Source organism: Perna viridis, chromosome 3, assembly GCF_037379345.1.
Source record: "Perna viridis isolate PV_CMFRI_1.1 ecotype Kerala chromosome 3, ASM3737934v1, whole genome shotgun sequence".
NCBI lineage: Eukaryota > Metazoa > Mollusca > Bivalvia > Mytilida > Mytilidae > Perna > Perna viridis.
This window is the reverse complement of record NC_142447.1, coordinates 21,982,591-22,000,720: the sequence shown is the minus strand read 5'-3', so window position 1 is coordinate 22,000,720 and position 18,130 is coordinate 21,982,591. Positions and strand designations below refer to the sequence as shown.

Here is an 18,130-nt window from a genome sequence, read left to right as displayed (position 1 = left end):
TGAAATTAACCAGAATTGTCAAGGGACTCTCAACAAGACATGACCCAAGTACTAAGGCACACTTTATCACATTAGAATAGAAAAATTTCCTCAGTGTAAGTGACCAATATATAATTATTAAGGGAATATCATTTATACACTTGTTCTTGAGGAAACATCTTTTTTCTCTCTTGAGGGCAACCTAAAAATGCTTTATTTTTTTACATTGTCACATGACCGAATCTAACTATTTAAGGGTAATAACAAAACTACCAAACTGATAAAATCCAGGCTATAATCAAAAGGAATAGTCAAAAAGGAAAGTCCATATAACAAATTGAAAAAAACTGAAAAACTGGAAGGTTGGTAATGAATACAATTTTCCTAACTTGGTATAGGTATTTCTGATGGAGATGTCAGGTTAAACCAAGTTTTATTGAGGGCTGAACCTTCCGCTTCCATTACAGTTTATTGTTTCTGGCTTTAGTGAAATCACTGACCACTGATTGAACTGGAAATGTTATTTGTTCTGAATAATAACTGAAAATTTTATATCTATTAATGCAATCAATTTCTTCACAATAAAAAGAAAGGGTGTACAAAATCAAAGGCCTATTGCCCTTCTTGTTTGGAACTATATTTTTTTGGCATTTAAAGTTCTTGCTGTGGTATGGAACCTTGTAAAAGTCTATCAAGATCTACCAACTTTATTCAAGTTCTTGAACTATAAAATGTTTCGTTGAGCACAGATACCTGTAGATATGCCAACATATGAATGCTGAACAGATGGTGCAAATGTGGACACGAAATTCAAGTTGATACAACTCTGAATTTTATGATTAAATGTTTGACACAGGACAAGGTTTTGACAAGAATGGGAGTGATGGCCAGACAATCACATGGACAAAGAATGTGATTTTTAGCTCACCTGGCCATTTATAATTTCCGCCAATATCTTGAAAACTGTAATAGAAAGAAACTTTCGATTGCTGAAATGATTCTTATGACAAGTCCTACCAAAGTCTTTTTGAGTCAAAATTGTTGGGCAACTCCTTGTTAACTTTATTGCCCTGAAAGACAAACAAGGTAAGCGATTCAGGCTTTTGGGAGCCTCTTGTTATAGATCCCAATTTTTTTCTTGGGGTCTAATTAGTTAAAATTGTAAACCTAAATAAAAGGAAATAAACAATGCACAATGTCATGGTATTATATAATAAAATGCTTCACTGGGGGCAGTTTAATACAACCGCAGAGATCAAATCCTGAACAGTTTGGGCAATATAGACATACCATTCAAAATGATTAATTCCGTTTTGCTCAAATAATTATCCAGAAATAAAAAAAACACTTGTTTGAAGCCCCTTATTCTTGCTTGACTTAAGTCACAACCCCAAAAATGAATCCCAGTCTTCCTTTGGTGGTATGGCACCTTGTAAAATTTATACGAGATCCATTTGTTTTTACTCAAGTTATTGTCCTTACATAAAGAAAATGCTTGTTTCAGGCCCCTTCTTGGCCCCTAATTCCAAAAAATTTAAGTCTTAACCCCCAAAATCAATTCCAGTCTTCCTTTGGTGGTTTCCATTCACTGATGGTCAAGTTATTGTCTGGACATCAGGAAGAGTAATCAAAAAATCAGAAGAATGTAATCAAGGGACAAAGACAGACACACACAACAAAGAACATTAATAACCAAAATAGTACATACAAAGAAACAAGAGTAAATAAGCAGCTGGGAGCATTGACCAGGTGCACTGGTAGGGTAAGCACCCTCTGTTTTTCTAGTAACACTGCCAAGCTGCTCATAAAAAGTGAAGTCCAGGGTAGACAAAAGAGGAAATGAAAACAAATGCATATTTCTGGCCCATAATTTCTAAATTACTCAAGTCTTAATCCCCAAAATCAATACCACTCTGACTTTTGTGTGATAGAACATTGAGGAACATCATTCCTATGCTTTTACTGGAGGTATACAGTTAAATTCTATGAACTGTTTGTTCTTGGCCCCTAATGCTAAAACCGTTTGGGTCATAACCCCTAATCCAATTAGCCACCAATATTTTGTGATTTGGATCCTTATTAAATTTTATAATTATCAACTAACTAATGCTCAAGTTATCACATAAAAATCAAGTGTCTATGGACTATGACAACAGCACCATACCAGTATACAATCAAATAAAAACTTTGCGGTCATGAATCACTCACCTCGTTAAATTTTTGCCTTTCAAGGGCAATAACTCTAAAAAGGAGTCTGTTATACTAAATACGTCCAACATAACTATTACAGGTTATATAAAAATGAAAAGGAGCTTCAAGAACAAGGGTATTGCAAATAGCAAAACATTGTCTCCTTATGATTAAAGCAAAAGAAAATGAAAATAAAAGACCTTAAGGAGGTAGACCTAGGGTAAGGGACATAACTCATAAAATCAGGGATATATTTGTATCATATTCAATTTCACCAAAGCCTTTCAAGCTTTCATTTGAAACAGAATGAAATTGATCCAAATTACTTTGATGCTTACATGAGAATGATGTAAAATGCTTAGTACAAATGTTCCAAGGTCTCACTAACCACTTCCGGGTCAAATGGCCACCCCCCTATGTAGTACCAAAAACACACTGAACCTAGACATATGCATTGTAAGTGCATTATTTGTGTGTATTATGATTAAAAGTAGTCAAAATGAAGCTGAGAATGTGTACATTAAAATCATATATGTAATTAACTACAAAAGTGTATGAATATTGTTTACATGTGCGAGTAATTTGCCTCCATGCTGTCAGTTAGCAGAACAGGTAAAAATGTGGATTTTTCAGTATTATTTATTCAAGTAAATTTTGTGAAGAATTTCTACTATCATCGTACCATTAGCATAATGATTTTGGAAGCCTTATTTTCCAAGCTTCGCAACGGTATGCAACTTTAATATGTCATTTGTCCTGGGAATTCACAGTGAGACTTTGAAAATTACTTTTTTAACATGTAAAGTAATGGAAACGTTAGAAGTGGTTAGTGAGACCCAATGATTCGTAAGAGTTGTGTCACTTACCTTAGGTCTATCTCCTAAAACCCTAAAAAATCTTAGAATTTCAAAGAAGACAACTAAGCAAAATTCAATTGATTAGAAGAAAATTACACTGTAACTCCTTTAGATATAGCTTTATACCAAATATCAAAGACTAATCAAAGGAACCAAAATTCTAGCGGAAATCAAAACAATGTAATCCAGACATGGGAAAAACATACACACAACACAGAACATTATATCACCAAAATACTATGTGCAAAGCAAAAACAGTAAATGAGCAACTGAGACTCCAATAAAAATTGTGAGCATGGTCCAGGTGCACTGATAGGGTAAGAGTCCTCTGCTTTTCTAGAAACGTAAAGTCCAGGGTAGATGAAAGAAAAAAGGAAAACTGACACATTAAACAAACCGGTTCTCATGGTGCAGATGGAAACACAGTGATGATCACTGAGTTCATGATGATGACCATAAAACTTCTGTAGTGATGACTTCAATCTTGTAGCAACATAACCCTGTTGTTAGAAGTCAAACATGTTACAAAAAGTCTGCGCAGTTATGGCAAGCTCTGGCATAGCTTATGAGTTGTGATATGCACACACACATTGAACAAATCTGTTCTCAAGGTGCAAATGGATACACTGTAACGATCCACAATTTCAAACCAGTATCTTAAACAAAGTGAAAAGAAAAAAAGTCAAAGGGCAATATCTCAGCTAAAAACTGTTCAACCAAAACAAAATTAACTTTTAGTGTAATTCATGGAGACATAGGTATATACCAAATTTCAATTCTATATCAATATAACAAATAATGACCTGGAATGACCTATCAATCTAGTCAATGAGATACTTGAATATGTCATGTTTCTATAAGTTGTTCTCACCTGTTTAATATAATTTTTTAGGATTTGCTTTTGTTACTTTGTATGTATGATTTTAGTTACTTTATGTTCTTTGTTGTGTATGTCCATTTTCCATGTCTGGTCTTTGTCCCTGGATTGCATTCTTTTGATTACCGCTATAACCTTGGTTCCCTTGATTACTCTTTCAATTGTTATCTCCACCTAACAACTTTCATTATCGTCTTCTTAGAATATTAAATTTATTACATAAAGTTGAATCTCCTTGAATTAACTGCATCACTATCAGTACACTATTCAGTTAATAACAACTCTTGGGAGTACGTGCATCCATAGAAAATGCTTTATCAACTAATTACTTGACAGTAAAATCTGTTTCGCTAGATCAGATTTCCATGTTTTTCTTATGTGAGCATTAAATCAATAGAATATAATAGATTATTATTATAATTATATATTTGTGAAATAGAATGGAATCAGAACTAAAACAACTGGAAAACTTACAGTTTCATTATAATTCACATGTGGCCAACTGTCAGTCAAAGCTGTTAAGAAGTGGACAATAGCGATTGGTCATCTTACAAAACAAGAACAGAGTTATGCCCCTTATTTTGTTCAAGAGGTGCGACATTCTTTAGTAGGTCAGAATTCTAGAGGTCTTGATCTGCTTTAATTTATAATCCCTTTCCGATTATGCCAGTTGGGCATTCTATCCGAAATTCCTTTCAATTTGGCAAATCATTAACATACATGTATGGACAGTTTATGCAATGATACGCTTATTGAGGGAATACTTATGAAAATAAAATAAAAAGAAAACACCGAGTTTTATATCTATTTTTAATGATAGCATAAACAAAATAAATTAGATTTAACAGTGATCAAACACATAAAACAAATTGTAGTACAGTTGTTCAGGATTTCTGTATAAAATCTTTTTTTTACAGTGTTTGATGGCTTACTACAGTCATATCACCTCTTTCTCATAAGGTCATTCAAAGTTAATATCCTGATTCTCCTGGCAATATTCATGAAAACAGACGAGGGAGCAAGGTATTTACTTTTACTATTTTAATGCCCCACCAATTAGCAATTGTGGTGCTTTTTACATTGTTCACAATCAGAAAAATTGAGGAGGGAGGTTTTTTTTTGTTTTTATGTTAAGGATATAGCATTAATAATGAATAATGGGGTATCCTAAAAGAAACATTGGACTGCCTGAGAACCAAGAGATTATTTATTGATGGCCATAGTAAGAATATCCTGACTGATTCAAGTTAACTGGGTTATCTTCAATCAAGGCTGCTCTTGAAAAATGGTATATACATACAAAGTTTTACCCTCTAAGTTTGCCTAAATTGTGAAAAAAAACTGCAGAAAAGCAAAGCTAAAAAATCAAATCTTTGTAGAAAACTTATGGTTTGTGAAAAAAAAAGGTTTGATAAGCAAATACTCATAATGTTAGGAATATTTTCCTTGTAAAAGCAAAGAAATGGTAAATGTATTTCTACAAGTACATGTATCAGTCACTTGTGTTATTTTACAGATATTAAGTTAACCAATATGTTAAAGAAAAACAGAGCTACTATTTTACATGAAACACAAATAAAAATTAATACTGTAAATAAATTCATTCTACACTAGTAAACTGACACATTTTCTCCATATGAAATGATCTGAACATGAATTTTACATGCAAATCATTTAGGTTTGTGACATTTCTTGTTAACACTCCACATAAAAAAGTTTTTCTTTCTTCCATATGAATTTAATATAAGCAAATTCAACAATATAGCAAGCACTCAAATGCTAGACATGAAGGCAGACCTGGACTCTATCATGATCTGATCTTCAGACTTTTCATGACATGTAACCTTATCAACTTGGACTTTAACTCAACACATTTTAATAAATCAATTGAACAAATAAGATTAATATTAAGAAAAAAACATATTATAGTCATACAAACAATTATTGGTCAAAACTTTTAGTGTATATATAAATATGTAATTAGATCAAATTCAAAGATGGAAAGGGAGATTACTGTTGAAAAATTTTCACCAGTGTGAATTTGTACATGGATAAGGCCAAAGAAAAAAATCATTTATTATATACAAATAATGAATATGAATTATATTCAAACGCACCTATATCACAATTATCACATACACACATACATTTGGAATAACATCGACTAGAGAACATTATAATGCTGTCATATGTATAACAGTAACACAGATACATTACTGACCATATATATACCACAGTACTGCGAAGGTACTATTGTTCCTGGGTATCATCTTTTTTTTCATGGTGAGTTAAAATTTCACTATTTTGCCAATCATTAAATTTGTGTATTTTATCTAACCTTCATAGTATTCATTGAAATTTATCATAATGTTCGGAAATTGAACTCATGGTTTGGTCCATGAAAAATGGCTACTCATGACCAATAGTTCTTCCACAGTATATTAGAACGAAAGCTATAATGACACAAAGTTTTTTGAAATACAAAGACCTCCAAGTTCTATCCTACCTAAACTAAGAAAAAGTTGGTCTGAAATAATGAGATGAAATAAAAAAAAAAATTCCCTAATCTGAAAAAAAGTTTAATCAAAAAGGCATTCAAAAGGAACACTATTTCTTAAGTCACAAAATAAAACATGTTAAATTCTGATAAAAATTAAAATAGAAATTACTTTTTTTAAAAGGAATGCAAAAACAAAATATTTACAATATTTCATCACATCTGTAAACATATTCATATGAAAACTGACACCCTATGGATAGCTAAGATGATGTGAATAATCAATGAAACATAATAATAAGTGCTACTTTCTGAAAATTATTTTTTTTTCATGATATTACAACAATACATTTGCATCATGATGTGTACATAATGTAAGAGAAGACAGCACATTCAACATCAGGCACAACATTTCATAATCCTTAACATCAAATATTGTACATGGCAAGTATCTTCTAGAAATTTTTGTAGAGTACATGTAATTTATAGTACAAATAAGCACCACATAAAACATTCAGTTTGTTTTGTTTGCATGATTTAACATCTATCTCTTATTGTGAAGGATGATTCTTTTTATCATCAAGATATCTCCATCAACCTTCATTGTCTTATTTCCCAACAAATCCTGAGTTCACAAGCTCAAGCGGCATGTCAGTATAACAATCAACACTACATCATAGTTTATTATGAACACTTTATCTTCAACATGTGATAAATGACGACACTGTTGACAACATTATGATAATTGTAGTTGACTTAACTAAGTTTACACCTCAAGCATTAACCAGGTCCACATTAATAAATGCCCTTTCTGTAGTAATTATTTCTTTCAGTCCAAGATGCACATCCAAAAGAAGTCAGTCAATGCATCAGTTACTGTGTCACCATGAAAGCATTTTTCATGGTGACATGCACACTTAAGAGGTATTTCTTAGTCCTCAACTTCAACATTTATACCCTTTTATTCTTGTGAGTACAATGAAATATCAAGAATGGCGAACACATTTGGAGATCAGCTAGATCTTTATTTAGAACCCTAGTGTTACGATGAGATATTTACTGTCTTCCATGTAATCCACATTTAGATTGCTGAAAAAAAAATGGAATGAAAGTTTAAAATCTGAAGCAAATTATTTTTATAAATAAGCCATTTTATAGGTCATATGATGATGATGTACAGGGCATGGAATTGGTCTTCCCTTGAACAAATGATAATTACCTGATGAAGTGCCTTTAGTAGTGAACTGAACAATTGACTAGGGAATTAACAGCAAGTTGAAATAGACCAATTCCAATTTCAATACAAATCTAGCTTGGCCAGTAATTTTAATAGCTTTCTAGGAAGAAATCTGTCCTACATTATACCAATGTGTCCTACTTAACTACCACAGAACACTAAAAGACAGTGTCCAAAAGATCACACAGGTGTTCTGTGGTAGTTAAGTATGACACATTGGTATAATGTAGAACAGATTTCTACCCAGAGTAGAAAGCTATTTAAATTACTCACTAACCTAGCTAGATTTGTATTGACATTGGAACTGGTCTATTTCAACTAGCATTAAACTTTTTTTTCGGACACATATTTAAATACCTTTAGATTGATAAAAAGTAAATATTCTAGGTAACTTCCAAAGCGGTCCACTAGGTGTTTTCCTTTTAATCAAAGGAAGACCAACTCTATTCCCTGAACATTATCATTATATAGGCTGTAAAAACTTTTCATAAGTTCATGTACCTAGTGCACTTTTATTAGTACTTATATAATTTGTTCAACTTTATGGTACTTTTTTTTTTATTATCAAAAAGATGTTATCAAAAATACAAATAGTACAAATTTACAAATATATTTCCATATCTATAGTAGAGGTATTTTTATATAGTCATTTCATCGTAAGTACTAGAGGAACTTACAATAATTACTTCCTCAATAAAGGTTGAAATTACCTCCCCTGGAGGTCAAACACTGCATGTTCATAATTAAATTTGTACAACACTATTTCCTGTTACATCTGTTATTACACTTACATAATTATCTTGTATCCTTTTTCCTGTGTCAAAGTAATCACACCATTCATCAAATTTGGCTTTATATATCTTTTTAATATTTGTCTCTGTAAAAGAAATCAACTAAAATATATTATTTGAAACCAAGTGAATATGATTTCTTCAGAGTATACATATGAGTAAAAGAACAATTCACATATCAACATGATAGCTGCTATAATTTTAAAGTTGAAAAAAAAATCATCTATTGTTTCATAGCAATTTGGTTACCAGATATATAAGAGCAGAAATTTTAATTTTTAGGACATCAAGAATTCATTTGTTTGTTTGTTTGTTTGTTTGTTGGGGTTTAACGTCCGAGCAGCAATATTTCAGCTATATTCAGACAATGAACATGAAATGGATGATAAAATGAACATGAAATGAAAAAAAAAGGATGGACCACAAGGATAATAGGGTCGACAAATTTTGATTGCCACTGGAAAAAGGGGGATGGGTAAGGTCGGGCAATTTAGCCTCCTGTGGCGGAGCGCAAAGGTTCCTACTCCTATCGAATACCACAGCAGGGTTCTTTAACGTGCGAGGAACGTGGCATCTTTCCCAACACAGTGCACCACTATGGTTTGCGGTCAGGTTTTCCGTATTATAGCCTGACAACCCCAGCATGTAACACGCCAGGGGTACCCCATTCCACCACCTGGGGCACACATCCCAGTTGCTCTGTGGGCAGAGCGCCTAGCCCCCGGCTAGGTTTCTGAACACTATTTAGTCGCCTTTTACAACAATCTTAGCGCTGCTAAGAATAATCAAGAATTCATAGCTATGATCCATTCTAAAAGCACTCCCAAAATATGGGTCTTAAGTACTATGAAAGTACTTTTATTAGTGGTTAAAAATTTTCATAGTTTAGGGAAAAATGATCACCCTGTCACATCCTAACAATAATTTCCAATTTATAGCACTGTATAATGTTTTTTTTTTTTTTTTAATTTCTTTTTTCTGTGTCTAATTATTTTTTATTCTTTTGTGTTTCTGTGAAAATTACAAAATTGTTGAATTTTTACATAAGAAATTTGCTTTTTTGTAAAATCTCCCGCAAGAGACAGTGTCAAGGGGGGATCTCCCATATGAGATAGTGTTAATGGGGAGAATCTCCCACATGAGATAGTGTCAATGGGGAGAATCTCCCACATGAACTGTTCCAAAGTTTAACAGGTATGGAATTGGTCTTTGTGTGTTCCTGGCTTTGTTTCCTCAAATAATTTCCCCTGTGTACAATGTGGTATTGGTACTTCTTCTTAAAGGAAATGATTACTGTAATCATTATCCAAGACATTTACAATGCAAAACAGTGGAGCAAAATTTAAGACAGAATAGGTCAAATGTCAAGTTGAAGTTGAAGCAAACTTGCCACTTGAGTACCAACAAAATACAATCTACTAGAAGCAACTTGCTTCTTGAGTACCAACATAATACAATCTAATATAAGCAAACTTGCTCCTTGAGTACTAATAAAATACAATTTACCAGAAGCAAACTTGCTCCTTGACCTTGAGTACAAACAAAATACAATTTACCAGAAGCAAACCTGCTCCTTGAGTACCAACAAAATACAATCTACCAGAAGCAACTTGCTTCTTGAGTACCAATAAAATACAATCTACTAGAAGCAAACTTGCTCCTTGAGTACCAACAAAATAAGATCTACTAGAAGCAAATTTGGCCATTTGGAACATACCTGTAACTACTTGTAACCTGTACTTGGCCACTACTAAACCTGGATTATCCTCATCATATGCTTCATAAATACCTGCATCATCTAATGTCAGATTTGATATAATTAAGGAATTTTTATTGTCTAAAAAGTGATTAATATCGATTTTCACTTTTTCGAATGATCCACTTTTTTGTCGTTTTTTCCAGACAACAGTTCTCCCTAGAGCACATATATATTTATTAACAAGTGTCATCTTGAATGTTCCATATTCTGCTTTTGTTACATTTGGTCCATTTTTATCTAAAAAAAGAAGAATTTAGCTGTAAATAAAGGACCATGTCATCATAGCTATGTCAGCCACCTTGACCATTGACATCCTGCATTCAGCATTGAACCAAGACACAAAGACATGATCAAAGGGCAGAAGAATGTATATTGGTTTTTTTTTCTATGTCAAAAACAACAATATTTTGAACACAATCTGTCTTGACAATTATAACTGATATAAACAACTTTTCGTCTTTAGAAATGACTGCAATTCCACATCCTTAGTACCAAGTTTCTGCAACAACGAATATCCGTCCCTAATCAAATGATTTAAAAAAGAACCATTTCTATAATGTCACCTTTGAATATACCTATCTTATACATTTCTGGTCTATGCACAAGTGATACAAAATTTATCAATAAATGTACATTCCATGACTGTGAATGACTTGAGTATTAACCTCTATATCACAATCTGCAGTTCAGACCTATTTTACAATTAAGAATTGGCTATGATAAAAATTTTGTCTACTGAAAAATAACAAAATTTCCATGTGAATATTGTTTATTATGCGAAGTGCAATAAACAAAATATGCATATGGAAAATTTATGTTATTTTTCAATAGACCAAATTTTTATAACAGCCAATTTTTATAAATTATTTTTATAACATATTTTTATCTTTAAACACGAGAAAAGTAGCTCTGAATTTAACTGAATAGGAGATAACAGTATTTATCTCAAATTAATTTATTAGGCAATAAACAATTTTATTTGCAAAAACACATTTAGAGTAAATGGTCATGGCATGAACAATAACAGTACAATGGAATATACATTACATATAAGCTAACTTTATGACCATTTGTCTAAATTGATATGTGCAACCAACATGTACATGTAATACAGATAAATCTCAGTATGTAAAATTATGGGCTATCATTCTAATGCAACTATCTAGTTGTAAGCAAATCTTTTGTGATCAGAAGCCTGCACTTGAGATGATATATAAGTACCACCTGTGGAACTGAAATGTTGGTATCATCCAATTAAAATCAATTTTACAAACATAGTTTGATACAAAATAGCTTTAAACTCCGGAAATAATCACACTACAGTGCAGTTTCTAAATGTACTTTTATAATATGAGGCAAGTGTAACTTGTAAGAGGATGATGTTAAATAATCATGCTTTTTACCCCTTAAATCAACTGGATAATTAACAAAACTTTAAGATGTGAGCTATAAACAGAAAAACATTTCGTCTGTGTTAAATATAGGAAACTAGTAAAGATCCTCAATCAGTATTACAAGTTCACTTGCCGTTAGACTGAATTTGAGCTCTCTGTGCTTTGAAGGTCAAAGGTTAAATTTGTATTGTTTAACATAATGAGGACTTGTCGTCTAATATTCAATAAAACTTACAGTTAAATTCATTTAAGTTCATCAGAGTCTCTGGATCAAAATTATCAATATCATAATATCGTGAAGTAGGCCTGCAAAAGAAGTAAATAAAATTTAAATTCTACATTGTATAACAGTATGATATTGTTTTTCAAGGGCCCAACTGTTCAATTACCGATATACTTCTTGGTAACTGTAAACCACCTAATTTTATGAGTATTTTACTTTCGCTAATTTCTCAAAATTAGATCTGTTTAAATTTTCATTCTGTGTAAGCTGTTTGTGATAAGTCATCATTAATTTAAAGAAAAGTGATGCGTACCAATATCATGAAAGCATCATTGTGCTAAAAAAACTAGTTTTCACGATTTCATTGGTAAGCTAATCCACAAATTTGAATTTCCAACACAACTCTATGCTGAGAAATGAAAAGTTAAGTGGTTCCCAGAAATTCATAAATCCAATTTGCAAGGAGATTAGATACCACGCAAGAACACAACTTCTATTGTATTCTACAACATAAGGTATCAACTCACTTGTAGTCAATATGTTCACAGATATCTTTAGTGATATCCCAGAAACAATAAGGATCGTATACACATGAGTCAACAGATTGATGGTTCACACAATCATCCTGAACAGGAACCTGGGTCACTGATGTATCTGTTCCTAGGTATACAAATTTCTCCTGTAATCAAAGAAACACATTTAGTCAGTGCATATAAAACATTTATACATTTTCAGCCTTCCTACTTATGATTTTCAAAAATGTTATAAAATACTCTTGACCCTCAGTTTTACTGCTGCTTGTAGAAATAGATACTTCTTTACACTTAAACAGAGGGACAGACGAACATATACTTTAACTTAAGTTATGATCTGGACATCAGGAAAATGATTCTTCCAGGCCCTTATTCCTAAACAGATCGAGTCAAAACCCCTAAAGTCAACCCTGGCCTATCTTTTGTGGCACTGAACCTTTTGGTACAATTTCAAAGCAATCTACATACATTTTCATAAGTTATTGTCTGAATACCAAATGTCTTCAAGCCATGATGACAACAGCACGGTACCATTTTTATAACTGCAAATATTTTGCTACTGTATTAAAAGGCGTTGTTACTTACATAGTGTTGCAAAGACCATATGACATCTGTTTTCTCAAAAGGATGATATACAGCTACTAGATGGGACTTAAATTTATCTCCAGTGTCTTTTGCAGAAATCTTGTATACTTTTCCTCTATCTGTAATAGTAATACATATAATTATATTGGATGAAGAATGTAGCTTATTATGGACTAATTGAATAAGACAACAAAAACTTAAACCATTTCTAAGTTGTCACTACTAGTACTGTAAACAAATATTGATATCCGGGAATATGTTCATTTATTACAATTCGCAACCAAGAAAATAAATATGTTAACAGTATTTGCTGTTCAAGATAAGATCAGCCTTTTTTTTTTTTTATTATTTCTGCATTAAGTAGCAGTAAATGTAGCTATACTGCTCATTTATGTTTATTGATTTAAAGTGATTTTAAATACATAATTCCTAAATATATTGAATCAACATAAATGTAAGTGCACTTACTTGAACCAGCCAAGAAAACCAGACTATTTCCAACAACATCAATATCCATTCTCTGGAGCTCTTCACCAGGGAGGTGGAAAATAGGTTTACCATATTTTGGCTGAACTATCCAGTGCATCAAAGGATGGTCAACAATAAAGCCCAACACTTGATCTGGAGTTTTCATGGAATCATTGCTACACTGTAAATGAAAAATCAAAAATAAACTGGTGAGAGTAAGAGATTAAAAGATGGACAAATTGTATATTTTGGAATTTGTTTTTACTTTAAATATATATCTTTTGATTACAGTCATTTTTTTTTCATGATTACATGTTGGAAAGCTCAAACCAAAAGATGGAGAGTTAATGCACACGACTTAAAAAAAAGATAATTTGCTTTAGATACAAAATGACACATGTATCATCATACAGATTGTCATAATTAATATTTTGCTCAAGCAAAATTAACTTGAAAAATCTAAAAAGTCCTGAACATTATTCAGAGAGGGACTGTGTAAATTTTCCTCCCAATTTGATAAATATTGTTGCTCCTTAATGACAATGTAAATTTTTGGCTATACTTTGTGAAGGTAATTCACAAATCCTGTAACTTGAGTGAGAGGTACTATGAAGAGATTTAGAATCAGTATAGAATATTTGCCATAATTTGTAGAAACTATAAAGAACATGTAACCTTAGGTATAAACACCTCTGCAGTTAACAGAATTAAGGATATGCTAACTTTTGTTACAAGTTTCAAACCCTGCCATTATAGAACTCTACCTTTCCTGGCCGAGGTGAAGGTACAGAACTGGCTTTAGCCTCTGTCCAGAATGACATGTCACTACTCTGCTGTTTAAATGGACCATCAAATACCCGCTCTATTTCTGATTTCTCAAAAGCACATATGGCAGATGCTGGAAGTCCATTCCTGCAAAAATCAAGATGATGAAATGTCTAGACATGTGTCACCTTTACTCATAAATATCAATCTATATATGAACACTATAAGCAAGTTAAACTACTACAGGGTAGGTTACAAATAATTTAATGTTTTTATGATAGCATTAACTCATTCCTACCTTCCCTTGTAACTTAAAAGCTAATATTCAAAAATGCAAAATCTGCTGCTTTAAAATTCGCAATACTTATTTCAAAAAAACTTACATGTTAGTTGTGAATAATCCATAAAATGTATTCTCATCAACTGATACTACATGCTCTGAAAAAGAAAGTAGATGTTTGGTAAGGTCATTCTAAGTTAATTTCTTAGTTCACAGTACCAATGAGGAGAGGGAGACATTTCTAATTGCTCCAAAAATGTAATTATGGTATTTTTTTAAAATTTTTGTACCAATATTTATGGTTTAATCAATATAAAACATATTATCCAAGTGCTCTGCTCTGTAGAAATTGAGAAATGTTATAAATTCGTGCTTTATAACAGAGTTATCTGCCCTACAATCATCCATAAGTTTTCAGTAAACTGGACCAAGGTCCACTTTTGAAAACAGCCAGATTGTCAAGAGTGGTTGTTCTTAACTTGCTACTTGTACTCAAACAACTTTGCCATTTTTCATCATGCAACGATATCTCGTTATATCCATGATGTCTCAATCAGTGGGAATATGCGAAACTTCCTCAAACAAGCGATATGTATCTGTTTTAAAAGTTTAAGCAATTATTTCTTAACTGCATACATCATATTCAATATATGTCACTTCCAACAGAACGATTTTGAGTCAGTCATGTTACAGAGCATCTACATACAAAGGACATTGCAGACGCTCAGTCACTATTAAAATGTAATTCAGACAAAAACTTACGTATAGCATCAAAATATGTAGGGAAAGCCCCTGGAATTGAACAGTTTAGTCTAGCTTTCTGATATGTTGTCCATTTCTTTCTTAATAATGAGTCTCCACCAACGTCTTTCTGCAAAAGAAATGTAGAATAATTGTAACTTAGGAAGAAAGTGTATAAGAATTTTTTACCATACATTTCACCCTCTTTAACAAATGCACTTACAATAATGTTACCATTCTTTTTTTTACCATTAGCTCAATACAGGACAATTTCTTACTTCTTGTTGTTCGTGGGGTATCAATTTTTTGTGGATTTCATGGTTGACTCAAACCACAATATTAAATTCCTGATGAAATACATATTTTCCATTTATTTGTATTGTGAGAGACACCACCAATTTAAGAATTCATGGACCAACGATTATCTGCAATCCACGAAAATTGACATCCAGGAATACAAGTACTTTCACAGAATTATCAGAATACAAAATTTGTAAACTAGTCATAACATGAAAACTGCAATATTAAGTTATAATACTTTTACAACATATTGGTGTTTTAATGGACATATCATACCTTGCAAACCTTGGCAACTCTTGAATACAATTTGGTTTCTATAAACTCAGTCTCAACAGAATATTCTCTGAAGAAGAAAAGAACCTTGTCCTGTGCATCAAAAGATCCAGCAAATTGGGCATCTGAAAAAGTTAAAAAGAAGATTAAAACATTAAACAAGAAAACGTTTGACTGGAATTTGACAGTGAGATCCTACTCGGCACTATCTAGAAATTAAGTAAGAATTTATATGAATTTCATGAGTTAGACCTAGGGTAAGGGACACAGCTCTTACATTTCACTGGAATGTTTGTATTCAGCCTTTTACATCAATCTCATGTAAGCATCAAAGTAACTTGGACTGATTTCATTCTGTTTAAAATGAAAGCTTGATAGGCTTCTGTGAAATTGAATATGATACAAACATATCACTGATTTCAAGAGCTATGTCCCTTACTCTAGGTCTACTTACTTAAAGATGGAATAATGAAAGAACAGATAGAAAGGTTTCATGTCTCCACACAAAACTGTAAACTGCACCCCAACTGAATATGTAACTTGATAAAATTAAAAAGAAGTTGTAGTTTACATGGCACAGTTTTATCTCTATCCTAAATGATCCAGAATCTAGAAGAAGTGAATTATTTTCTTTATATCTTTCCAAAAGTGTATACTGTGGAATAACTACTTATTGTTAGGAATCAATTTTTGTGATTTTTGTGGTTCAGTCAAACAACCAATTCAAATTCCCAACAAAACATAGGGTTTCCATTGCAAGCTGTGATGCTCTAATAAAATCTATAAATTTAAAAATTCACAAACCAACCAAATTATGACAAACCACAGGCACCAAAACCAACAAAAAGAGATGCCTTCACGAAATATTTATAAAACTAAATCAGAAATTAATATTTAAACCTAATGATTTATCAGTCTGACTAAATCTATTGCAATCCTAAAAGTGTCTTCATGTACCTAATTTACCACAAATATTTAGAATGACTTAATGAGTAATAGGTCCAATTTTGATACTAGTAATTTCACAATAGATCCAGTAACAGCCAGTGTAAGCACAGTTTATATATAACAGAAATCCGTTTGATTCTGTTTATGGATCACTCCAAATTTGAAACAAGGTCGTTCAAGGATTATGTTGACAAATACTAGATTATAAACTGTATTCTCCATACATGTTTTGGCCCATACTTTTTAGGTAATTTTTCATCTAAAATGGAATTGATTATTTAGGAACATATACCATACATTTTCTTGTTTGTTAGTTCATTTTGAATTCTAAGCTCAACATGAAGTTGAACATGTTTAGATAAACCCCAATTCAAAGTATAAAGTTTCTATCAAATGAGTATTTTTTCTTTCTTTAGTGGAGTTGTTGTCTCTCATAAATATTGCCTATTTCCCTTTTTGGTAGAAAAGGAATTTTATTTCTTATAAAATCAAAACTGTATGCCCAATCACTGAAAAGCTACGATAAGTACCAAATTTGAAATCAACTCAATGAGTAGTGGCCATAATAACTGAGATGGATGGAATTAGGACAGATAGATGGACAGACAAGGTGATTGAAAAAAAATGACGTGCTCCTTAATTGAGGTATAAATTTTAGTATCAAGGTTGAAACATGCTTTTGAATAAACTTTCAATCTCAATAGGGAATTAAATCAATTGGGGATATCAAAGTACAACCTAGACTACCGGTAACATGAATTTGTACTAATTAACATATTAAGACAATGTCATACTTTTCATCCATTTGCTGCTATAAACACCTTTCATGTATTCTTCCAATGTACCATCTGGTTTGAGTATGGGTCTGTAGATTGTTGATCCTCCATAGGAGTCAGCTCCATAATACATTAACTCTTTATTGTCAGGATTTCCTTGTGCTGTAAAAACAATGAGAATCTCCTTAAGTAAGTAAAGGTATATATAATTCGCACAAGAATCAAATCAAAACTTATCAACAGCTATTTATCTTCAAGTCAACCGTACATTGAAAACAAATATGAAATAATAGTTTTTGGTTTAAAATGCTGTATCAAATTTGAACCATAATGAATTTTATAACACTAGAATAGACAATGAAACTCAAGAACAAATATTTCAAATACTAGTGTTGAACAGAAATGCATAGTTTTTTTTTCTTCCTTCCACAACTTACAAATAAATATGGCAGTGATGTTGTTAAATGGATCATCTGAACAAGCAGCACTGCCTTTTGGGAGGAGACTGTATTGGTCGTTATCTTTCCTAAGTTTATAGCCTTGTGGACTGAGGGCATTCGTACCACACAAAAAAAATTCAGGAATATCTTCTCTCGTCCTTGTTATAAATGTTATATGATTTTGGCAGTTGGGTACCTGGAAAAAAGTAATGTATTC

At 32.1% G+C, this 18,130-nt stretch overlaps 1 protein-coding gene across 4 annotated transcripts in view; it reads right to left on the bottom strand.

The window, feature by feature from the left end:
• Positions 1-4,699: 4,699 nt before the first annotated feature.
• Positions 4,700-18,130, bottom strand: part of LOC148621438 (semaphorin-2A-like) — a 77,360-nt gene continuing 63,929 nt past the window's right edge. For all 4 annotated transcript variants that reach the window (XM_088575822.1, XM_088575821.1, XM_088575823.1 and 1 more), the window contains 13 exons: positions 17,911-18,109; positions 17,492-17,635; positions 15,753-15,874; positions 15,198-15,306; positions 14,539-14,593; positions 14,155-14,302; positions 13,391-13,571; positions 12,923-13,041; positions 12,332-12,483; positions 11,817-11,887; positions 10,146-10,424; positions 8,429-8,514; positions 4,700-7,489 (listed from right to left, as the gene is read on the bottom strand). In XM_088575822.1, coding sequence (XP_088431948.1) covers positions 7,457-7,489; positions 8,429-8,514; positions 10,146-10,424; positions 11,817-11,887; positions 12,332-12,483; positions 12,923-13,041; positions 13,391-13,571; positions 14,155-14,302; positions 14,539-14,593; positions 15,198-15,306; positions 15,753-15,874; positions 17,492-17,635; positions 17,911-18,109 — 1,698 coding nt within the window. In that variant the 3' untranslated portion in view covers positions 4,700-7,456. The remainder of the gene's footprint in view (positions 7,490-8,428; positions 8,515-10,145; positions 10,425-11,816; positions 11,888-12,331; positions 12,484-12,922; positions 13,042-13,390; positions 13,572-14,154; positions 14,303-14,538; positions 14,594-15,197; positions 15,307-15,752; positions 15,875-17,491; positions 17,636-17,910; positions 18,110-18,130) is intronic.